This window comes from Lathyrus oleraceus, chromosome 4, assembly GCF_024323335.1.
Source record: "Lathyrus oleraceus cultivar Zhongwan6 chromosome 4, CAAS_Psat_ZW6_1.0, whole genome shotgun sequence".
Taxonomy (NCBI): Eukaryota; Viridiplantae; Streptophyta; class Magnoliopsida; order Fabales; family Fabaceae; genus Lathyrus; species Lathyrus oleraceus.
Window position 1 is genome coordinate 31,642,655 of NC_066582.1, and position 22,653 is coordinate 31,665,307.

General features: G+C 40.0%; 2 protein-coding genes and 1 long non-coding RNA gene across 4 annotated transcripts; 1 reads left to right on the top strand and 2 right to left on the bottom strand.

The window, feature by feature from the left end:
• Nucleotides 1–15,779: 15,779 nt before the first annotated feature.
• On the bottom strand, nucleotides 15,780–16,771 carry LOC127135846 (uncharacterized). The gene is made up of 3 exons (XM_051062476.1): nucleotides 16,499–16,771; nucleotides 16,239–16,363; nucleotides 15,780–15,909 (listed from the first exon to the last, which is right to left on the bottom strand). Exons 1-3 carry the CDS (start codon nucleotides 16,769–16,771, stop codon nucleotides 15,780–15,782), a joined length of 528 nt encoding a protein of 175 aa, XP_050918433.1.
• A 245-nt stretch (nucleotides 16,772–17,016) lies between these two features.
• On the top strand, nucleotides 17,017–22,317 carry LOC127138610 (uncharacterized). 2 transcript variants are annotated; one of them, XR_007808825.1, is made up of 2 exons: nucleotides 17,017–17,399; nucleotides 21,946–22,317. It is a non-coding gene; the product is annotated as an uncharacterized LOC127138610 (long non-coding RNA). The 2 variants fall into 2 exon arrangements; XR_007808824.1 differs by having other exon boundaries at nucleotides 21,980–22,317.
• On the bottom strand, nucleotides 17,599–22,131 carry LOC127138609 (probable serine/threonine-protein kinase PIX13). Its single transcript, XM_051065089.1, has 6 exons — nucleotides 21,965–22,131; nucleotides 19,287–19,732; nucleotides 19,032–19,167; nucleotides 18,788–18,930; nucleotides 18,495–18,618; nucleotides 17,599–18,395 (listed from the first exon to the last, which is right to left on the bottom strand). The coding sequence occupies exons 1-6, from the start codon at nucleotides 22,032–22,034 to the stop codon at nucleotides 18,010–18,012; spliced, it is 1,305 nt and encodes a 434-aa protein (XP_050921046.1). The 5' UTR covers nucleotides 22,035–22,131; the 3' UTR covers nucleotides 17,599–18,009.
• Nucleotides 22,318–22,653: the final 336 nt, after the last annotated feature.

A 22,653-nucleotide genomic window follows, 5' to 3' on the forward strand; every position in this document is an offset into this window, starting at 1 on the left:
ACATTGCAAAGGGCCAAGGAGCTGTCAACACGTTCAATGGAGCAGGAGGCACATGTACTTTGTCCGCATAGATCTGACACTTGTGACAGGTTCTGGAGTGATGATGGCAATCAGCTTCCATGGTAGACCAATAATACCCTGATCTCAGAATCTTCTTGGCCATTGTATGTCCATTAGAATGAGTCCCAAAAATACCGTCATGCATGTCTTCCATAATCCTTTCTGCTTCCTTCTTATCCACACAGCGAAGCAAAGTTGAATCATGATTGCGTTTGTATAATACTCCATTACTCAGAAAGAATTTAGCGGAGAACTTCCTCAGGAATTTTCTGTCCTTGATGGATGCCCCTTCAGGGTATTCCTGAGCTTCTAAATATCTTCTTACGTCGTGGAACCAAGGTTTCTCCTGTACCTTCTCAGTGTTAAGTCCATAACAGTATGCTGGTTCCTCTAACCGTCCAATGGTAATCATGGGAGCTTCACTGTCCCATCTGACTCTGAACATAGATGACATGGTAGCTAATGCGTCTGCCAACTGGTTCTCCTCTCGTGGAATATGTTCAAATGTTATCTCTTCAAAGTATGGGATTAATGTCATCACCTGCTCTTGATAAGGGATGAGATTCGGATGTTTAGTATCCCATTCCCCTTTGATCTGACTGATTACCAAGGCCGAATCTCCGTACACACTCAAAAACTTGATTTGCCAGTCTATAGCAGCTTTGAGTCCAAAAATACATGCTTCATACTCAGCCATATTATTGGTACAATGAAAACATAGTCTAGCAGTGAGAGGTGTATGGTAACCTCCGGGAGAAATGAGTACAACCCCAACACCATGGCCCAACGCATTAGAAGATCCATCAAAGACCATAGTCCATCGGGATCCCCACTCGGGTCCTTCATCTGGTTTAGGTTTTTCATTATCAGTAACGAACATGACATCCTCATCGGGGAACTCAAAATTCATAGATTGGTAATCATCCACCGCTTGATGAGCCAAATGATCAGCCAGCACGCTTCCTTTGATTGCTTTCTGGGTAGTGTACTGGATATCATACTCTGTTAAGATCATCTGCCATCTCGCTATTCTTCCGGAGAGGGCAGGCTTCTCGAACATGTATTTGATGGGATCCATCCTAGAAATCAACAAAGTGGTCTGATTCAACATATACTGTCTTAGTCGGCGAGCAGCCCAGGCCAAAGCACAGCAAGTTCTCTCGAGCAGTGAGTATCTTGTTTCACAGTCGGTAAACTTTTTGCTCAGGTAGTATACGGCATGCTCTTTTCGACCAGACTCGTCATGTTGCCCCAATACGCACCCCATTGAATTTTCTAACACGGTCAAATACATGATGAGGGGTCTTCCTTCGACTGGTGGTATCAGAATCGGAGGTGCCTGGAGATATTTCTTGATTTTGTCAAAAGCTTCTTGACATTCCTCATTCCATATCATCTCTTGATTTTTCCTCAGTAGCTTGAAGATGGGTTTACAGGTAGCGGTCAAGTGGGAGATAAATCGAGCAATGTAGTTCAAGCGTCCCAAGAAACCTCTGACCTCTTTCTCCGTACGGGGAACTGGCATTTCTTGAATAGCTCTCACTTTAGCCGGGTCAACCTCAATTCCTTTACCGCTGACAATAAAGCCTAAGAGTTTACCGGATCTTACTCCAAAAGTGCATTTGTTCGGATTCAATCTCAACTTGTACTTCTTCAACCTCTCGAACAGTTTGTATAAGTGATCGAGATGTTCTTCTTCAGTATGAGATCTAGCTATCATGTCATCCACATATACTTCTATCTCATGATGAATCATGTCATGGAACAAAACCACCATAGCACGCTGGTACGTTGCCCCGGCGTTCTTTAGACCGAATGGCATTACTTTATAACAGAACGTGCCCCATTGCGTCACAAACGTAGTTTTCTCCATGTCCTCAGGCGCCATTTTAATCTGGTTGTAACTCGAGAATCCATCCATGAATGAGAATACTTTGTGTTGAGCGGTGTTATCTACCAGAACATCAATGTGCGGGAGTGGAAAGTCATCTTTGGGACTTGCTTTATTCAGGTCTCGGTAATCTACGTACATTCGCACCTTACCATCCTTCTTTGGCACAGGCACCACATTAGCAACCCATTGAGGATAAGAAGTAACGGCTAGGAAACCGGCATTGAATTGTTTCATAACCTCGGCTTTGATTTTCTCAGACATTTCAGGACGCATACGGCGAACCTTTTGCTTGACAGGACGGCAGTCTTCCTTCGTAGGCAGCCGATGCATTACTATGTCAGTATCCAATCCGGGCATGTCTTCATAAGACCAGGCGAAAACCTCTACATAGTCATGTAACATCTGAATCAGTCTTTCTTTGACACTGTTTTCCAATCCTGCTCCTATTCTGACTTCTTTTCTTTCCACTTCAGTACCTAGATTTACGACTTCGAGTGACTCTTCATGCGGCTGTATAGTCCTTTCCTCTTGCAGTAACAGTCTGGCAAGCTCTCCAGGGACTTCACAATCTTCCTCACTTCCCTCTTCGGCTTGGTAGATCGGATTTTCAAAGTCATAATGAACAGTAGCGGAATTATTGTCAATAGGATCCAGAGTGGATACGGATCTGCGATTTATGACGTGAGTGTGTGTAAGAATGCATAGCTTGTTTGAAAGACGACGGGAAAAATAAAGAGCGCAATATTTGAATGCGAAAAAGTCCATTGATTTATTGAATATGAATATGCTTATGAAATGACAAAACCCTTAACAAATTAGCTATTGTGCCCCGGGTATAGACACAATGCTTTAAGAAGTTCAATTGAAAAAATAAAGATTTGCAAAACTAAATGGACAATAGCAATTACTCCTGACTAAAGGAGATCGGGATAGTGTCTTCAGCCTTCCAATTATTGAGTCCGTCGCCAATTGTTGGGTAGATCCAGCTATCCAGGTCGCAATCATCGTCAGCATCTTCTACAGCATTGATTTGATCTTTGACCATTTTTTCAGAGTTGAATCCCAGACCAGCTTTGTCAGACTTGTACGGTACGTTGATCAGTTGACCCCAGCCAGTACAGCCACCATCTTCGACCACAGCTTGAGCATCCTTCAGAGAAATCATAGCAGGAGGAGCACGAGTAACCTTGGGCACACAGGGAATTGGCTTAAGGACAGGATCGGGCGGAGAAACCACTTCAAATGACTGAGTTGGAGTCTCGAAGAATTCACCATCCATCTCAACATATCTGAAGGTATGCACACTACTGACAATGTATTCTTCTTCCCCACACACAGTGACAATCTTTCCCTCTACTGGATATCTCAGCTTTTGATGGAGAGACGAAGCTACAGCACCTGCCCCATGAATCCAGGGGCGTCCCAGCAAGCAGGAATAGGCGGGGCGAATGTTCATTACATGAAAGGTAGTGTTGAAGACTTGAGGTCCTATCTTGATAGGGAGAACAACTTCACCGTGGACAACACTCTTTGCACCATCGTAAGCACGCACCACAATGTCACTAGGCTTCAATTCAATGCCTTTACAGTCAAGTTTATCGAGCACGACTTGCGGTAGCACATTCAAGGAAGAGCCATTATCAATCAACACATGAGCCAAAGTGATTCCCTTACACTCAATAGAAATATGCAGGGCCTTATTGTGGTCTTTTCCTGCTGGTGTCAGGTCAGCATTGGAAAAGCCTAGGCCGTCGTCAACAGTCAGGTTAGCAACATAGTTTTCGAACTGATCGACGGAGGTCTCCTGAGGTACATGGGCAGTCCTCAGGAATTTTATCAAGGCATGGGCATGAGATTCAGAGGATAACAACAAGGACAACATCGAGATTTTGGAAGGAGTATGCCCCAACTGTTCTACCACATCGAAATCACTCTTGCGGATGATTTTCAGCATTTCTTCCATTTCTCGTTTGGCAACGTCTTCAGTAGTAGCTTCGATCGGTGTCTCTGACTGAGAAGGGTTGACTGGTTCCTTTCCTCGGTTTTCGGGAACCGGAGGTGAGATCTCTGGAGAGAAGATCCTTCCGCTTCGAGTAACTTTACTAGTCCCAACAATGTCATTAGGATTAGCAGAATTGCCAACTTGCTTTACACCATGGATGTAAACATCACCTCCATAATTCCACGGAATAGCTTTGCTTGAGGAATACGGGATCGGGCCAGGTGCAGTAATGATCAGGGGAGCTACTCTGGGCTCAGCAATAATCCTTACAGGTATTCTGGGAGCAGTAATCTTTACTGGACCTTTGGACCTTGCAATCACAGATACTTCTTCAATAGGGTTTTCTGCCTTAGGAACCCTTTCAAAGAGGATTGTACGATCGTCCATCAGTCGTTGGATACCATTCTTCAACTTCAGACAGTCCTCGGGCCGGAGTATGCAGAGATTGCAATCTTCAGTACAACCTGGAAATAAACCAGCTTGCAATAAATTCCTCTTTATGATCGGGAGAGGAGATGTTAAGTCCGCTACAGTAGTGATGAGAGGATTGTCATCGAGAGCATGAACAGCCTTGTCATGATTAGGCATAGGAGCAGTGATGACATCAGGAGTCTCCGGCGGCTCAAACTCAATTTCTCCAGCTTCGATCATGTCCTGAATCTTATTCTTCAATGGCCAGCAATCGTTTGTATCGTGCCCGGGGCTATCGGAGTGATACGCACACCTGGCATTGGGATTATAACGAGAAGAGGAAGTGTTGGGATTTGTAGGAGGATCTCTGAGGGTGATCAAATTTGCCTTTAGCATTCCCTGCAGTGCCTGTGCCAAGGTCATATTGATCCTAGTGAACTGCCTTCTTGGTCTATCTTGTCTTTGTTGGAAGTTCTGAGATGGCGGTGTTGCGATCGTCACTGCTCCAATGGAGTGGTCACCATTTTTCTTATTATGATTCTTCTGACCATACACAGCGTTTGATTCATTCTTCCCATGGTAGGACTTTTTGCTGCTTGTAGAAGTAGCTGCCTGTAACTTCCCACTCCGAATGCCGCTCTCCACCCGTTCGCCTGTCAGTATAAGTTCAGTGAAACCTGATGAAGAACTCCCCAGTAGGTGGCTGTAGAATGGGCCAGTCAGGGTACCCATGAACAGGTCTACTAATTCTCGGTCAGTCATAGGGGGTTTGACTCTGCCAGCCAAATCTCTCCATTTCTGAGCATACTCTTTGAAGCTTTCTTTAGATCCCATAACCATATTCTGCAACTGTAGCCGAGTAGGCGCTAATTCAGAATTGTACTGGTACTGCTTATAGAAAGCCGTTGCTAAATCAGTCCAGGTGCGGATGTCAGAGCTCTCGAGCTGATAATACCATTCCAACTGAGTGCCGGACAGACTTTCTTGGAAGAAGTGGATCCACAGTTTCTTATCAGTGGTATGCGGCTGAATCTTTCTCACATAGGCTCTTAGATGCATCTGAGGACAAGACGCACCATCATACTTAGTGAAAGTGGGGATTTTGAATTTGCGGGGAATGGTCACATCGGAGACCAGACCCAAACTTTCGAAATCCAGACCAGGTGTCTTCTGACCCTCCATGGCTAGCATGCGTTCTTCCAGCAGTTTGTACTTATCATCTCTTGGAGAGTACTGTTCACTTTCATACTCCTCATCATCATCCTCAGGGTTAGGGGGATCAACATTCTCCTCCTCTGAATCATCTTCCGCCCCCTCTTCTGGACCATTCGGGATTCCGAATTTGATTCCCGTAGCCTGTCCTTTACGCCTTCTGCCCGGGTTAATGAAGCTTACAGCTTTCTTGTCCTTCTTCTTTTCGGCCAAAAGAGCCTTCAGTTCCTCCTGTCCCTTGGCTAAGCTCAGCATCATCTCCTTGAATTGAGCATTCTGAGTCTGGAGATCTTTGACAGTCTGTTCGAGATCCATTTTTCTGTTTAAGAGGCAGACCGTGAGAATATGGTCCTTTAGAATACCTGTTATGCAATGTTATGTTATGTGATGCAATGCGTGAAATGTTTTCAAGGACTTTTGGAATTTAACTTTGCATAAATCACCAACAAGAGAGAAATGTTCATTGCTACTTTTTTAATCAATGTTCATTACAAAAGGAATAATAGTAAAATACAAATGAAAGCTCAAGTCTCCCAGGGGCGACTTCTTTTTGGGCGAAGATATGCATTGAGTCTTCGTTCCTCATTAAGCTGACTGGTGAGCTCTAATACTTTCTTCCTTTCTGCATTGAACTGAGCTTCGAAAGTATCTCTCTCCTCTCTCAACTGGGTCCAGGATCTTTTCAATTCTTCAGCATCAGTAGGCATATCTGGGTAAGAGATGATCTGGGAAGTACCTCCTTCGACCTCTGATTCAACAATCAATGGTCCGACTGCAAGATATGGCATGACAAGTTCACGAGCTCTGGCGCGTACCCATCTGAGATAAGGCTCCATAGGAATAGAATTTCTCTTGCCTAAATTGCTTCTTTTCACCATGCCCCAAGCTCGTACAAAATTTTGACGGAGATTTTGAGGGTCATTGTCATAGTCGAACACTGTACCTTGAATAATCATTTCATGTGGACCATCTCTTCGGGCATACCCAAACTGACGTAGGGCTAAGGCAGGATTATAAGTAATACCCCCTCTTATCCCCATGAGGGGTACATTAGGGAATTCTCCACAACGGTCGATGATGATAACATTTTCTCTGAGGTCAGAACACCAACGGATGTCCAAATGGGAGAGTGCCATTATCCTTTGAGACCACTTCAGATTTTGATCATTCTTCAAGATTGATTGAGGAAGGTGCGAAATAAACCACCTAGACAACAAAGGTACACAGCACATGAGAGTCCCTTGCTTCTTCATAGTACGAGTGTGAAGGGAATGCAAGACATCTCCAAGCAAGGTAGGCACAGGGTTATGAGTGAGGAATACCTTAATAGCATTCATGTCTATGAATTGGTCTGGATTAGGGAATAGCACCAAACCATAGATTATCAATGCTAAAACGTCTTCAAAAGCATGGACATTCATAACTTTTAGGAATTCTCGGGCCTTACTTATCAGAAATTTGGCAAGTAAACCTTTCGTTCCACTCCTTGTTACCCAATTGGTCTCAATGTCAGGTTTTGTCATGTGTAAAGCTGCGGCAATTTCTTCAGACTTCGGAATCTTTTCCAAACCACTGAAAGGTATTTGATCCAGGATAGGTATCCCAATCAGCTTGGAAAACTCTTCCAATGTGGGTACCAACTGATAATCTGGGAAAGTGAAGCAATGATGCTTAGGATCGAAGAACTGGAATAGGACTCTCATCATATCTTCTTTGAAACCAGTGGTAACTAAGTTGAGAAGATGACCATGTTTCTTGTTGAACTGAGCATGATCGGGGAGTTCTGATACCAAATCCTTGAGTTGAGGAGAGATCGCTACAAGATTGAACCGGATAGTCTTCCTGGAAGCCATAACCTGTTCAAAGAGCAAAGCTAAATTCCTACGTCCTTGAAATGGTTAGTATGATGATGCTATGATGTTATGATGTTATGATGTTATGCAAGCACAAGCATGTCACACAACAATTATCCCTAGGTTTTAAAGCTTGCCTGAGGTCCATAGGTAAGTACCCTCCCCACTGAAGTTTGGGTTGGTTCAACCTGTCCTAGAATAGTAACCGGGTTCTAGAAGGATCTCAGATCATCGACCTTTCTTTAGGTCCACTTCAGTGCAACACCAAGTGGTTGACCGAAGCTTTCCTAAAGTCCAATCTCAAAGAGTGTAGTATCGAGTATCAACCAACCTCAGTCGGAACCGAAGTCAGTCATCTCACTACTTTCTAATGGCTAGGATGAGTCAATTAGGGTTCTAAAGGTCTGGTTAATGCTTTGATGACACCACGCGGAAGCCAAATTTTTCCTCAAGTAACATGAGGAACATCAGGACAACCAAAGTGTCACATTAACCGTAGCTATCATTTTAACCATTCCAGTATACGCCGGATAGTCGCGATGATCTATTGCTACTTACCTAAGGTACACTAGATCCGGGTGTAGGATCTTTCACTCAACAATACCCTTAAAGCGAAAGAACAAATTAAAACATAAATGATTTTTTTTAAGATGGACCTCTCTTTAATATCCCCAGCAGAGTCGCCAGTTCTGTCATACGGTGAAATGACTTTATTTGGATTTGTAATCGCAATGTCGCGGTTAGCAAGAGTCGCCACCGACTTTTCTTTTATCCCTTAAGGAAAGGTGGAAAAGAACAGGAAAGACCTTAATTTTAAATTCTTAGGTTCGGGAGGTACTTTATACAAAGGGAAGGTGTTAGGCACCCTTTGTATCCACGGTTATCCATGGGCTCTTAATTGCTCAATCATTTATGTTTTCTAGTCTAAAAAGGGTGGTTGAGAAATGTATAAAAAACGTTTTGAAAATGAGAATTTAACTTTGTAATGATTCTTGCATGAATATATACAAAGTGGTTATCTCGTTTGGTTTTTTGAAAGTAGTTTAGAAAAATAGTTTTCTTTGGAAGTAGTTTGAAAGTGGTGATTTTCCAAAAGATGTTTGAAAGGTGTGGGGTGTGAAAATATTTTTTAGGTTATGAATGAGCAATTAAGGTTATACCTGTCCGAGGTCTTTCCGGGCATTTCCCATCCTTATGAGGGTAAAACTGTCCTTACTATCGAGAAGTAAGTAGTTTTATCCTTGGGATGTAAAAGGGTCATCGTAGGGTCACCGATAGGTCATTGAAGGCAACAGTTGTGAGGATACCTTAGCATTCGAAGGGACTATCATCATTTAACCGTAGGCTACATCGAAGGGTCATCGAGGGACAAAATCGTATTTTCGAAGGCAACATCCGAGGGACTATGATGATTTTACCGGAGGGTCTTTGCTAAGGATATCCCCACGTTCGCGGGACATGACCGTAATATTGTAATCGTGGAGTCATAAAGAGAGGTCCGATATCATTTGTTTAAAGTCCATGTTTTAAGTTCATTAGGTAATTATGGTGAATTTCCACATTAAAACCAATTAAAACCAACACATTACAATCAATCAATACATTAAAAATAGACATATTAAAATCAATAATCAATATGAATCTTCACATTAAGGTGAAGTAATTTGGAATCCATCTCCACGAAAGTCTCTCACACGTAAGGGTACCTAGCCGGCCACTTCATGGAAGCTTTTACATCATTCAACGCACGGGTTAGAGCATAAGGATAAAATATGATTTGATTAATACCATAAAATGCCATAAAATGCACATAACAGTTAGAGTTCAGGCCAAATGATGCAACAATAATGAAATACACATAACATGGAACAGCAAAGGGACAAAGCAGCCACTGTCCCGTTCGCCTCTGCCTCGCCTAGCGAAGGCTCAGCGAAGACTCGCTGCAGGCTCGCCTAGCGATGAGCTGGCGAGCGACCACGGGTTTGGAATTTCAGCACAGTATGACTCCCACATGTTACATATTTTATCACATTCAATTACAGAAATAACATGATCCAACATTCATGATGTTCAGGCACAGTTGAGCTTGCATGCAAAGTATGATCTCATATCCAAAAATTCAATATGTCATGAGGTGTTATGCATTTAGAACTTATGGAATGAAGACATAAAACGGTAATGATACACAAACCTGTTTGCAATCTAGTGATGATGCTGAATTGATGGATCCTTGTTGGTGTCAGGTTGAGTTGGGCAGCGGTAACTCCGGTGCGGATACGTGGCCGTCAAAATTCCCGTGCTAGGGTTTCCGTCCGCCTTTCTCTGCTTTCTCCGTGTTGTTTCTCTGTTTTCGTCCGTCTGTGTGTGTTTTTTTCCGTGGCAGTGGAGCATGTATTTATAGTAGAGGTAGTGGTGACCTAATGGGCTTAAAATGAGGTCCAAAAATTCAAATTCTCGCAAGCTTCGCTAGGCGAAGGAATTGCTCGCCTAGCGAGCAAGCTAGGTCGGGGCCTTATTCTGGATCTGACGCTTCGCTGGGCGAGCTGCATGATGAAGCGTTCGCTAGGCGAAGGGATTGCTCGCCTAGCGAGCAAGCTATTTTGGGCCCCTTTTGGGTTGGGCCTGTTGTAAGCTGGGTTTTTGTTCACTTGATGTCGGTGCCTTGCAGAATAAGTCGGAGGGTCTTGAGAAACGCTTTGTAATACCAACGGGCAAATTTTGGGGTATGACAGGGTCATATCAGTCCACAGTGTCCTAAGCCGAAGAAGGAGAATCAGTCAGGAGGCAAGGTCTTTGCCTTATCGGGTTCTGAGACTTTTGCAGATGATCGTTTGATCCGAGGTACGTGTTATATTAATTGCTTTCCTCTTGTAGCTATTATTGACACCGGTGCTACTCATTCCTTTATATCTTTGGATTGTGCTGTGAAACTTAAGTTAGAGATATCTGAGATGCATGGAAGTATGGTGGTTGATACTCCTGCAAAGGGTTCAGTGACTACTACTTCAGTTTGTTTGAATTGTCCTTTGAGTATTTTTGGTAGAGGTTTTGGGATAGACCTTGTGTGTCTTCCACTAGTGCAGATTGATGTTATCTTGGGTATGAACTGGTTGGTGTTTAACCGAGTTTCTATCAATTGTTTTGATGAGACTGTGATCTTTCCTGAGATTGAAGAAGGAAAGGATTTGTTTCTATCAGCGAGGCAAGTGAATGAGGCAGTAGTAGATGGGGCAGAGTTGTTTATGCTGTTAGCGACTTTGAAGGCTAAAGATAAACTAGTGATTCGTGATCTAGCCGTGGTGTGTGATTTTCCTGATGTGTTTCCGGAAGAAGTGAATGAATTGCCGCCAGAGCGTGAAGTTGAGTTCTCGATTGAGTTGGTACCTGGTACTAGACCGATATCGATGGCTCCGTATCGTATGTCTGCTGTTGAGTTAGCTGAATTGAAGAGTCAGCTGGAAGATCTGTTGGATAAGAAGTTTATTCGTCCGAGTGTGTCACTGTGGGGTGCACCAGTGTTATTGGTTAAGAAGAAAGAAGGTACTATGAGGTTGTGTGTAGACTACAGGCAACTGAATAAAGTGACGATCAAGAATCGGTATCCTTTGCCGAGGATTGATGATTTGATGGATCAGTTGGTTGGTGCGAGTGTGTTCAGCAAAATAGATTTGAGATCTGGGTATCATCAGATACGTGTGAAAACTGAGGATATTCAGAAGACTGCTTTCAGAACAAGGTATGGACATTATGAGTATTCTGTAATGCCTTTTGGTGTGACTAATGCGCCTGGAGTATTTATGGAGTATATGAATAGGATTTTCCATCCGTACCTAGATCAGTTTGTTGTGGTGTTTATTGATGACATTTTGGTGTATTCGAAATCTGAAGAAGAGCATGCTGAGCATTTGAGAGTGGTTTTAGAAGTTCTACGGGAAAAGAAGTTATTTGCTAAACTCTCTAAATGTGAATTTTGGTTAGAAGAGGTTAGTTTTCTTGGTCATGTGATTTCAAGAGGTGGTGTTGCTGTTGATCCTTCTAAGATAGAAGCGGTATCTAAGTGGGAAGCTCCGAAGTCAGTTTCGGAGATAAGGAGTTTTCTTGGACTTGCAGGTTATTATAGGAAGTTCATTGAGGGATTTTCTAAGTTGGCGTTACCGTTGACGATGTTGACTAGAAAAGGGCAAGCGTTTGTTTGGGACTCAAAATGTGAAGAAGGTTTCCAAGAGTTAAAGAGAAGGTTGACTACTGCTCCTATTCTGATATTACCGAGTTCGTCGGAACCATTTGAGGTTTACTGTGATGCTTCATTGTTGGGTTTGGGTGGTGTGTTGATGCAGAATAAGCAGGTTATAGCTTATGCTTCGAGACAGCTGAGGGTTCATGAGAGGAACTATCCGACGCACGATTTAGAGTTGGCAGCTGTGGTATTTGTTCTGAAGTTATGGAGGCATTACTTGTACGGGTCAAGATTTGAGGTTTTCAGTGACCATAAGAGCTTAAAGTATTTGTTTGATCAGAAAGAGCTGAATATGAGACAGAGGAGATGGTTAGAGTTTCTGAAGGATTATGACTTTGGTTTGAATTACCATCCGGGTAAAGCAAACGTAGTGGCTGATGCATTGAGTCGGAAATCATTACATATGTCTATGTTAATGGTTAGGGAATTGGATTTAATTGAGCAGTTTAGAGACTTGAGTTTGGTGTGTGAGAGTACTCATAATAGTGTTAAATTGGGAATGTTGAAATTAACGAGTGGTATTCTGGATGAGATCAGAGAGGGTCAGAAATCCGATATGCTTTTGGTTGATAAGTTGACTTTAGTGAATCAAGGTCAAGGTGGTGAATTCAGAGTTGATGAGAATGGTATTTTGAAATTTGGTAGTCGGGTGTGTATTCCGGATGTTACTGAACTTAAGAAGAGTATTCTGGAGGAAGGACATCGTAGTGACTTGAGTATTCATCCTGGAGCTACGAAGATGTATCATGATTTGAAAAAGTTATTTTGGTGGCCGGGAATGAAAAGAGAAATTGCGAGTTTTGTTTATTCTTGTTTGACTTGTCAGAAGTCAAAGATCGAGCATCAGAAGCCGTCTGGGCTAATGCAACCGTTGGCTATTCCAGAGTGGAAGTGGGATAGTATCAGTATGGATTTTGTTTCTGGTTTACCGAGGACGAGTAAGAATTTTGAAGCTATTTGGGTGATTGTTGACAGATTGACAAAATCGGCTCATTTCATTCCGATCAGAATGGATTATCCGTTAGAGAGATTAGCTGAATTGTATATTGAGAAGATTGTAAGTTTGCATGGTATTCCGTCGAGTATTGTTTCGGACAGAGATCCTAGATTTACATCGAAATTCTGGGAAGGTTTGCAGAGGGCTTTGGGAACTAAGCTGAGATTGAGTTCTGCATATCATCCGCAGACTGATGGTCAGACTGAGAGGACGATTCAGTCGCTAGAGGATCTTTTGAGGGCTTGTGTTTTGGAAAAAGGAGGCGCTTGGGATTGTTATTTACCTTTGATTGAGTTTACCTACAACAATAGTTTTCATTCGAGCATTGGTATGGCACCGTTTGAAGCTTTGTATGGTAGGAGATGTCGGACGCCTTTATGTTGGTATGAGTCCGGTGAGAGTGCTGTGGTTGGACCGGAGATTGTTCAACAAACTACGGAAAAGATTAAGATGATTCAGGAGAAGATGAGAATTGCTCAGAGTCGTCAGAAGAGTTATCATGATAAGAGGAGGAAGTCACTTGAGTTTCAAGAGGGAGATCATGTGTTTCTCCGTGTTACTCCGATAACTGGTGTTGGTCGAGCTTTGAAGTCGAAGAAGTTGACACCTCGATTTATTGGTCCTTATCAGATTTTGGAGAGGATAGGGGAGGTAGCCTATCGTGTCGCTTTACCGCCGTCGCTTGCGAATTTGCATGAGGTTTTTCATGTGTCTCAGTTGAGGAGGTACATTCATGATCCGTCGCATGTAGTCCAAGTAGATGATGTACAGGTGAGAGATAACCTGACTGTTGAAACATCACCTATGAGGATTGAGGATCGAGAGTTGAAGCAGTTGCGGGGTAAAGAGATTGCCTTGGTGAAGGTAGCTTGGGGAGGACCAGCAGGTGGCAACGTGACTTGGGAACTGGAGAGTAAGATGAAGGAGTCTTACCCAGAGTTGTTCGCTTGAGGTATGTTTTCGAGGACGAAAACTCTTTTAGTGGGGGAGAGTTGTAACACCCCGATAATAATATGATAATTATTTAAATTAAGTTAATAATATATTTATTAATTTAATTAGATAATTGGATTATTATTATTATTATTTTGGAATTATTGAATTATTATTATTATTGGAATAATAATATAAATTGGAAAATATATATATATGTTGGAAATAAGGAAAAGAGCTCATTTGGAGTAAAAAGGTTTTTACTGAAAAGCAGAGAAACGATCGTGAAAGAGGAAAAGGCAAAGAGACAGAGCGAGGGCTGAAGGTTGAAGAGAGAAAAGCTTGGAGCTCAAAGATTTGCCGGATTAACTCAGGTAAGGGGGGTTTATCGTCGTTTAATGGGTATTATGGGATAATATGTAATGGGTAGTGATAAGCCGTTGATTTGACCCTAATTGGGATTGTGAATGCTGAAAATGATGCTGGATAAACTGTGTTAGAAACTGAAATTGAATCCGTAATTGTGTGAGTCGTGTTTTTCTGAACGTATAGCTTTTTACGGAATTGGAATCGGAGGTCCGGAAGTCCTCTAATGGCGGAAAATGCGGAAAATTCTGCATTCTGCTTGAGTTAGCGCAGGAACAGCTTCTGTCTTGCGTTAACCGGTTAACCCAGGGTGTTAACCGGTTAACACTGTTTTGAATTGTGAAAATTTGCTGTTTTGTCTGCGTTAACCGGTTAACCCAGGGTGTTAACCGGTTAACACTGTTGTGATTGCTGAAATATTGCTGTTTGTGCTGCGTTAACCGGTTAACCCAGGGCGTTAACCGGTTAACACTGTTAAGTTTTGGGACAGGAAGCGTGTTGTGCTGCGTTAACCGGTTAACCCAGGGCGTTAACCGGTTAACACTGTTGCAGAGTGGAAAATGGATATTTAAATGTTGTGTACATAATTGAGAGTTGGCCCATGTTGGCGTATGATGTAATAGGGATTATATCCCGCTGTTTTGAGCAGTATAGGTATTAGTAGAGTGTGCTAATACTGTGTTTAATTGAATTACATGATAATGATGTGTTGATACCTGTGTTGATGATGTATGATGGCATGTATAATGATGTGAATGTATATATTATGCCTGTATTTGTGAATGGACTGTTGTATAGCTTAGAGTGTGAGCATATTTCCATTGTGAATTTTTGTTGATGCTGCATTGCCAGATGATTAGCGTGCATAGCATAGCCTTTGGGGCTGTAGCTAATTCCCATGGTGAGGAATTAGTGAGTGAACCATTGTGGGTTTGTTGTTGATGTTTGCATGCTAGATGATTAGTGTGCATAGTCTAGCCTTCGGGGCTGTAGCTAATTCCCATGGTGAGGAATTAGTGAGTGAGTCACTAGGTCTCAAATGAGTGGGACTAGTGAGCTTAGTAGCCGTATCTGGAGGGATCGGTGAGCTTGAATTATATGTTCAAGAATAGTCGGTACCGCATGTGTGGAGTCTCATTGCATAATGTATGTATGGCGTATAATATGAATGGATGTATTCCAATATTATACGTGTGTTGTGTTGTTATGGAGTATGATTTGAGATTATACTTGTGCTTTATGTGGGTGTTGAGTATGATGTTGAGCTGATGTGCTGTTACTGATTGTATGTTGTGATTAGGGTGATTAATGTGTCTAATTACTTAACATGACATGAGATTTTATAATGCTTATTATATCGATTGAGGAACTCACCCTTACAACTATTTTTCAGGTAACGAGAAATGAGTTGAGTAGAAGCGAATGCTTGAAGTCTAGTGTAGTCTCCTTAGTGGGTCATGCTCTGATAGATGTAACATCGGGAGGGAACATTTTAATTATGTTGTTAATGATTGTTGAACCAGTTTACATGTAGTATGTTACATGTTTTGATTGATTTGATCTTTATCCGCTGCGATTTATGCAAATGTTTAATTGATTAAATAAAGAGCATGACAGTTATTTTGGAACATGGTGTGAATGATTGTGTGACACCCTTAACTGCATAATTACTCTGATATATGTTTATTATTTTAATTAAATATTTGGGGTATTTTAGAAGGGTGTTACAGGTGTTACACTGAGCCCAACCACTGATGCAACCAAAAATAAATTAAATTCCCCTTTCCGAGTTTGCAAGAGATTGACGAAACAAACTAATTATCCTGATTCTCCTCCTCAACCTTACCAATTGAAAATAAATCCTTCCACCAAAGCGAAACCTTAGAGCGAACTTTGAAAATAGGATCCTTTAACATCGTAGTCGTTGTATCTCCATACCTGAATCTAAGAAACCCAAACCAAACAGAACTACGATCATTTAAGATACACCACTTCTACTTGCTCAACAAAGCTAAATTGAATCTACCATAGTGCTTGACACGAAGCCCCTTTCCTCCTTGAGCCGACAAATTTTGTCCCAACTCACCCAATTAATTTTCTTATTATCTTATATTCCACCCCACAAGAAAACTCTTTGCAGCATGATAATTTCATTAATAATCACTTTTGGAGTTGTATAGAAAGAAAATAAGAAGATCAGAATATTGGATACCACTGAATTCAATACCACTCTACTGCCAATTGACAAGAATGTATTGTGCCAAACAAACAACCTTATTCTAATTTTATCCATAATAGGCTTCCACACATCCCAACGTCTTGGATTAATTCCGATAGAAACCCTAAGAAAAGTGAAAGACAAAGCCCTGATACCACACGATAAGAAGCCTGCAACCGCCTGAACAAAATCACACTCCAAATTATAGCCAATGAATTTACTCTTGCATAAATTAACCCGCAAACCTGAGGACAACTCAAACCCCCTAAGTAAAGCTTTAATACTCCACAGATTTTGTCACGAGCCATCCCCCACCAGAATGGTATTATCGGCGAATTGCAAAAACTCCAAACTGGAATTGTCGCTACAATAGAAACCTTTAAAATCACCTAACGAAACCACATTAGTCACCAAACCAAATAACCTCTCAACCACAATAAGAAAAAGAAACAGAGATAATCCATTTCCTTGGTGTAACCCTCTTGAAACTGTGAAGTCCTTAGTTGGACTACCTTTAACAAGAATAGACATAGAACTATGAGACACCAAACATTCCATCCAACCCATCCATTTACCTATAAAACCCATATTTTTCATCAAATATCTCAAATAGTTTCAAGAGAGGCAATTGTAGACCTTTTCAAAGTTCACTTTCATCATCGTATACTTCGTTTAAATCTCTTGACGAAATCCATAATTATCTTTCTCGTTACTTAAAGAAAATAATATTACATGAAAATAATATTACATGGCATTCTAAAATGAATACAAAAATCTTTAAAATAATGTTTCAATAATGTACTCTTTCTAATTTTAAAAAATGCATTTTTTCTTGTCGAAAAATATAAAAGAAAAAGAAATCAATTTTTATCTTTTTCAAAGAAATTAATCATAAGTTGTATTTAATTTATCTCTATCACTTCTTTTATAACTGACCAACAATTAGACATTTATTTAAAGAAAAGTTATATTTCCGGTTACGTGATTCAATATTATCAATCGTCGTCGACACCGGCGTAATCTGACATGCGGAGGTTTCACCGGAAAAAACTCAGGTAAAAACACTGCACTAAAATGTAGTGTCACTCGCCGAAATACCAGAGCAAGCACGTGGGAACGACGATCGAGTAGTCGCATCAACTATCACAGGTTAACAGCAATAAAGCCACCGCAGATCGTGGTTGCACAGTTGCACCACCGCACCGGGACTCTCAAGGTACGTTGTTATGACGGTTATCTACATCGAAATTGTAGTCTGAAATTCTTCTATAAATTAGTAGTAGTTTTTTAATTGTTCTGACTGCAATTTGATTACTTCATCTCTATTAAACCTAATTACCTCTTCCACGTTGATGTTTGAATTGAACCATATTTGAATGAGACTGAAATAATTCTCTACAGTATTTCGCTAGATATTTAAACAAAACAACTAATCAATCATGAATTGATGATTTCATACTTTACAAGCTCCAAGAACATGGTGAAAAATTAATTGAACTTGAACAAGGGAACTTCACATGTTGGCTTATCAAAGCCTAGTGTCGATTCCAAGCATGCAACTCGGGCGACGAGTTGAATTGAATGACGCCAAAGGTGTTCAAAATATGCAGAGTTCTGAGTTCATACTCAGAAAACTAACATGACCACTAATTTAACGATTAAAAAAACTAAGGCTCGGTCGTGCTTAATATGTCGTTTTGGAGTGCAGATACTCAGGCTTCACGCAAAATCCAAAAATGTTGGGATGCATCTTTAACTATAAGCTTCTATGCGTGCAATCATTTATATATCGTTTTCAAATGATATGATGGTGTTAATGGGTACCATTAACCACCATCTGGCTGGCCATGTAGCTGAGCTGCCTTGGAATTTGTAGTCCTCTTTATATTATCAGCTGGTTTCTCATTGGCTGCTTCAATACTTTCTAATGTTTCGAGGACTTCCTTCATTGATGGCCTAACTTTGGGCTCTGTTTGGATGCATTTGAGAGCAAGTTGAGCTACTTGTGAAGCTAAGTTCGGTGGATACCTTCCTTCCAATTTTGCGTCCATGTTGCTTCTGGATTTTGCTCTACTTAATAGGTTTGATTTGAGCCAATCACGTAGGGACTTTGGCTCGCTAAGGCGTATTATCTCGCCTATCCGCTTACCGGTTAGTATCTCCAACAAAACAATCCCAAATCCATATACATCACTTTTCACATACAAATGACCTGTTTGATTGGCATCAGAAGATTAATTTAGTGTTGCAGTCACCATGCTTTCAAAACATGTTTTAGAAGGGATTAAGAGGGTATTCGTGGTGACGATACCTGTGGCAATGTACTCCGGGGCGGCATAGCCACATGTTCCCACAACCTGTGTTGATACGTGAGTGCGGTCATCAGAAGGAACAGATCTGGCCAAGCCAAAGTCTGATAACTTGGCTGTGTATGCCTATTGTAAACCAAAAAATTAGATATAGTTTCTTCCATTACCATGAATTCTTTAACAGTATGGATACCTTGAATTGAGAAATGACTAAATTTTTCTTATATTATTTCTCAATATGAGCAAAATGTGATCATGGGATATTCAACCCACCAAAAGATGAAATGAAACTTACCTTGTCAAGTAGTATATTTGAGGGTTTGAGATCTCTGTATATAATTTTCTTCTCCAAGGAGTGAAGGAAATTTAGTCCCCTAGCTGCTCCAATCATAATTTTCAGCCTTCTGTCCCATGAAAGTGGACGAACATTTGAACCTCCTGCAAAGTAAAATAACATCAGGGGAAATTCACAAAACACAGAAAGAGAGTAAAATGGTAGATTTGTGGATGTCTTAGTTAAGTATCTTATCTGCTCTTACTTCCAAATAGGTGGTTGTCCAAGCTTCCACGGTGCAAAAATTCATACACCAGAAATAACTCACCATCCTCACGTCCAAATCCCAACAGCTTTACAAGGTTGGGATGAGAGAGCCTTCCTAAGAAATTCACCTCTGACTGTGCCCTCATAAAGTAAAGAATCATAAATATAAATAGATGGCATCACATATTAACAAATTTGTGAATGTGATGATCTAATTTTGAAAGTTCTACCCATGATGCAGTAATGTCAATACCTGCCATTCTGCAAATCCTTGCGTGCTGTGAGAATTCAATTTTTTTATGGCAATAGTTGAATCCACGTCTCTTTTTGATGTTGCTCTCTCCTTAAACAAACCCTTAAACAAACCCTTGTATACTCTACCAAACCCACCCTCTCCTAATAAAGTATCTGGACGAAAATTTCTAGTGGCTGCTTTCAGTTCTGCCAAAGTAAAAACTTTCAAGTTTGCAGCATCCAAGATATGCCCATAAGGAAACTCCTCATCTTCTCTTACTCGAGAGATCTGGCTATTCTCAGAGCCCCAAAAGGAGGTACTTGTATTATTTCCTGTTGAGTGATTATTACTACTACTAAATAGTCTGCTATTTCCTCCAGAGTTGCTGCTACGCCCAAGAGAAGTGGAATTGCCATTTGTTATCAATCCTAAGTTGCTGAGACCAAAAGAGAATGGAAGTCTCCCTGTGACATTGCAACACCAATGTTATGCAATAAATGATGCTAAGATGTTGAAATGTCAAACATTTCATGATGCAATAGAAAAATATAATTAACTTCCACTAATAGCAAGGAGTGTTTTCTAAGTTCTAAATTAGATAGTCAAAGAATTGAGGAATGATTCCCTGTTGTCATTCCGATGTTCGAATTGTTAACCAATGTAGCACTGATATTTTATAATGAATGTGTTTGATGTCTGACATGCTTTGGTGCACGACAGCAACACGTGTAATTACATCAATTATGTCCATTTTATTAAATTATCATAGACCTCTACATGTCAATGTTTGTGACTGCATGTTTCCTTAGGTGTTTTAATATCTATTAGGATTAGATTAGTTACTTCCATTATTTGTTAATCTCTCTTTCTCCTATAAGATATTTAATCAAAAATGTGTTGACAGAGGTTTTATTTTATCATGCATAAAATAGTTTATGAAAATCAATTTTCTTAAAAGTCAACTTTATGACGTCTGAACGGTTACCATATCGAATTATGGGCAAAATTCCATGAAATTTCACATGACAGGTCTTAGCATCGGAGCCAGAAAACTGGACATCAATGCCAAGCCCTTTAAATCTGTCCCATACTTCTAGGAGAGTCTTAGGCATTGGAGCCAACACTTGAGCATCGATGCTAGACCTTCGATTTCCGCGCCAGACTTCCAGGAGGCCTTTTGACATCAGAGCCCTAATCTTGAGCGTTGATGTCAAACAATTCTAGAATGGTCCTAGACTTACCAGAGAAGCTAAGGCATCAGAGCCCATGCCAGCCTGAAAAACTGTTGGCTCTTGATGCTTCACCTGTTGGGGGAATAGATGTCCACTAACTATTAAACATCTAATTTTTTTATTACTTATTTCATACAACTAAATATTTCACTTTTTTCATCAAAATAAAAAATAAAAAAATAATTCACTTTCCCAACTTTTTAAACTAACATTCATTTCACCTATTTCATTTTAAAGTTTCAATCAAACATTTTTTCTGCGACAAATCTTTTGAGTGAGGTTTTGAGTGAAACAAGAGTGAGATTGTTTTATTGTGAGTGTTTATGTAGTGAATGATTTTAGGTTTTATTTTATCAAATTATCTTTTGGCCTTTGGTAACATCTTAAGTACCGTGTTATGATTCTAGTTTTACGATTTTTTACAGACCGTCTGATCCTACTTAAGATCCCGTAGTTGACTACCTTGCCACTAACTATTAAACACAACTAAAATAATTCACTTTCACAACTTTTTTAACTAACATTCAGTTCATCTATTTCATTCTAAAGTTTAAATCAAACATTTTTTTTGTGACAAATCTTTGAATGAGATTGTGAGTGAAACAACAGTAAGATTGTTTCAATGTGAGCTTTTTTATCTAGTGAATGATTTTAGGAGTTGTTAGCTTCATATTCATCGCTAGGAGACTTTTTTTCTGAGGAATCATTTTAAGGATTAGAAAGGGGTGTCTTTCTAAAATCTTGGGTTGTGCTTAAAATTGTAGAGGTGAATCATCTTGAAGAATTAAAGACTCAAAACTTAGAGTTGCAAATTCTAGTTTTGGTGAGTTTGTGCTTGGAAGAGAGAGAGAGAGAGAGTGATTTTGAGAAATTAACACTCAAAGATTCTTCACATTTTATCCTAGTTGAAAAAAGGAACGAGTGTTTTCACCGAGAATTTGACATTCTAAGCTTTGGGTTTTGATTTCCAAAATTTAAGATACAGCAAAGTCTGAACTTCAAGGGTGTTGAAGGTTTAAGATTTGTGAAGTGCAAATTTTTTAGAGCATCAAGTGCAGATTTTGAAAGTATTGATTCTAGGATTAAAATCTTAAGAGCGACTAACAATATTGGTATTTACAAACCCCTTCTTTGGCTTTCTCAGTTAAATTAGTTGAGAGTTTATGTTTTAAATGACTAATTTGAAATCAAACATGCACAACAGGAAGATAGTATTTTTTTTCTTCTTTTGACTCAACACTGAGATAGTTAAAACTGCAAACCAATTTGTTTCTGTTTCTATACTGGAAGAAATATCATGAACAGCATGAAGGCCACAAGGCCAAAGCATGTTCATTCTTCCTCCACAAGTCAACAATATGTGATTTGATTTCAAACATATGATGAATCATTTCTCTGAATCTATAAATAAATGAGTAAAAGGAGGTGTCAATTGTTGTGAACAGGTTGGTTTAATTAATTTACCTGATTGATTGTTAGTGTCAGCTGGACGATCACCTGTAGGTTGAAGACCCCAACAGCAACAGTTCCCCATATAGTTGTTTGTTTTCCTCTTCCTTGAACAAACAAAGCTATTGCTAGCTCATGCTAGCAGAAAAGTAGAGAGAGAGAAATGCTGTAAGGTCTATCTGAAGTGATTTTATACTATTGTATTATAATAATACAATAATGATAGTGAAAAGAGTGCCCACAAGTGAGAACACGGAATTGTACTTGTAGGTGAAGCTAACAAAGAAGTTTCCTAGAACACTCCCAGTAAAATGTAATTCTAAACACGCGCACTTTTTAGTGTTATCATCCCTTTTTTGGCTTCTTTATTTGATTAGTAAACGCCACTGTTTATATATTTTGGATCAACTTCGAGTTTGATTTAATCACAGTAAACTATTATAATTTTGTAAAAATATTTATGAAGTACTAGTACACCTCTAAGAATAAGGTGTTTCGTGGTGTCTGACACTTATTTAATACATAAACGACACGTGTTAAAAAAATCAAATAAAATATTTTTAAAAATTATTTATTTAATATAGTATATTTGTTCAATTAACACTTTTTTATTCTTATTTTATTTTTTAAAAAAAGTTATGTATATTTTGATATTTCACCTATAATACAGTACAAAATTTAATTTAATAAATGAGGTGGAATTT

Bases quoted from the DNA above. Each gene is read 5' to 3' on its own strand.
- LOC127135846 (XM_051062476.1), bottom strand. From the start codon at position 16,771: ATGGGTTTTATAGGTAAATGGATGGGTTGGATGGAATGTTTGGTGTCT. The intron at 16,364-16,498 runs GTGGGGGATGGC...GATTTTGTTCAG, and splicing joins TCGCCGATAATACCATTCTG to GCGGTTGCAGGCTTCTTATC. The intron at 15,910-16,238 runs GTTGTTTGTTTG...TGGGTTTCTTAG, and splicing joins ATGGATAAAATTAGAATAAG to ATTCAGGTATGGAGATACAA.
- LOC127138609 (XM_051065089.1), bottom strand. From the start codon at position 22,034: ATGGGGAACTGTTGCTGTTGGGGTCTTCAACCTACAGGTGATCGTCCA. The intron at 19,733-21,964 runs GTAAATTAATTA...GCAATGTCACAG, and splicing joins TGACACTAACAATCAATCAG to GGAGACTTCCATTCTCTTTT. The intron at 18,931-19,031 runs GTAAGAGCAGAT...TTTACTTTGCAG, and splicing joins GGACAACCACCTATTTGGAA to GAGGTTCAAATGTTCGTCCA.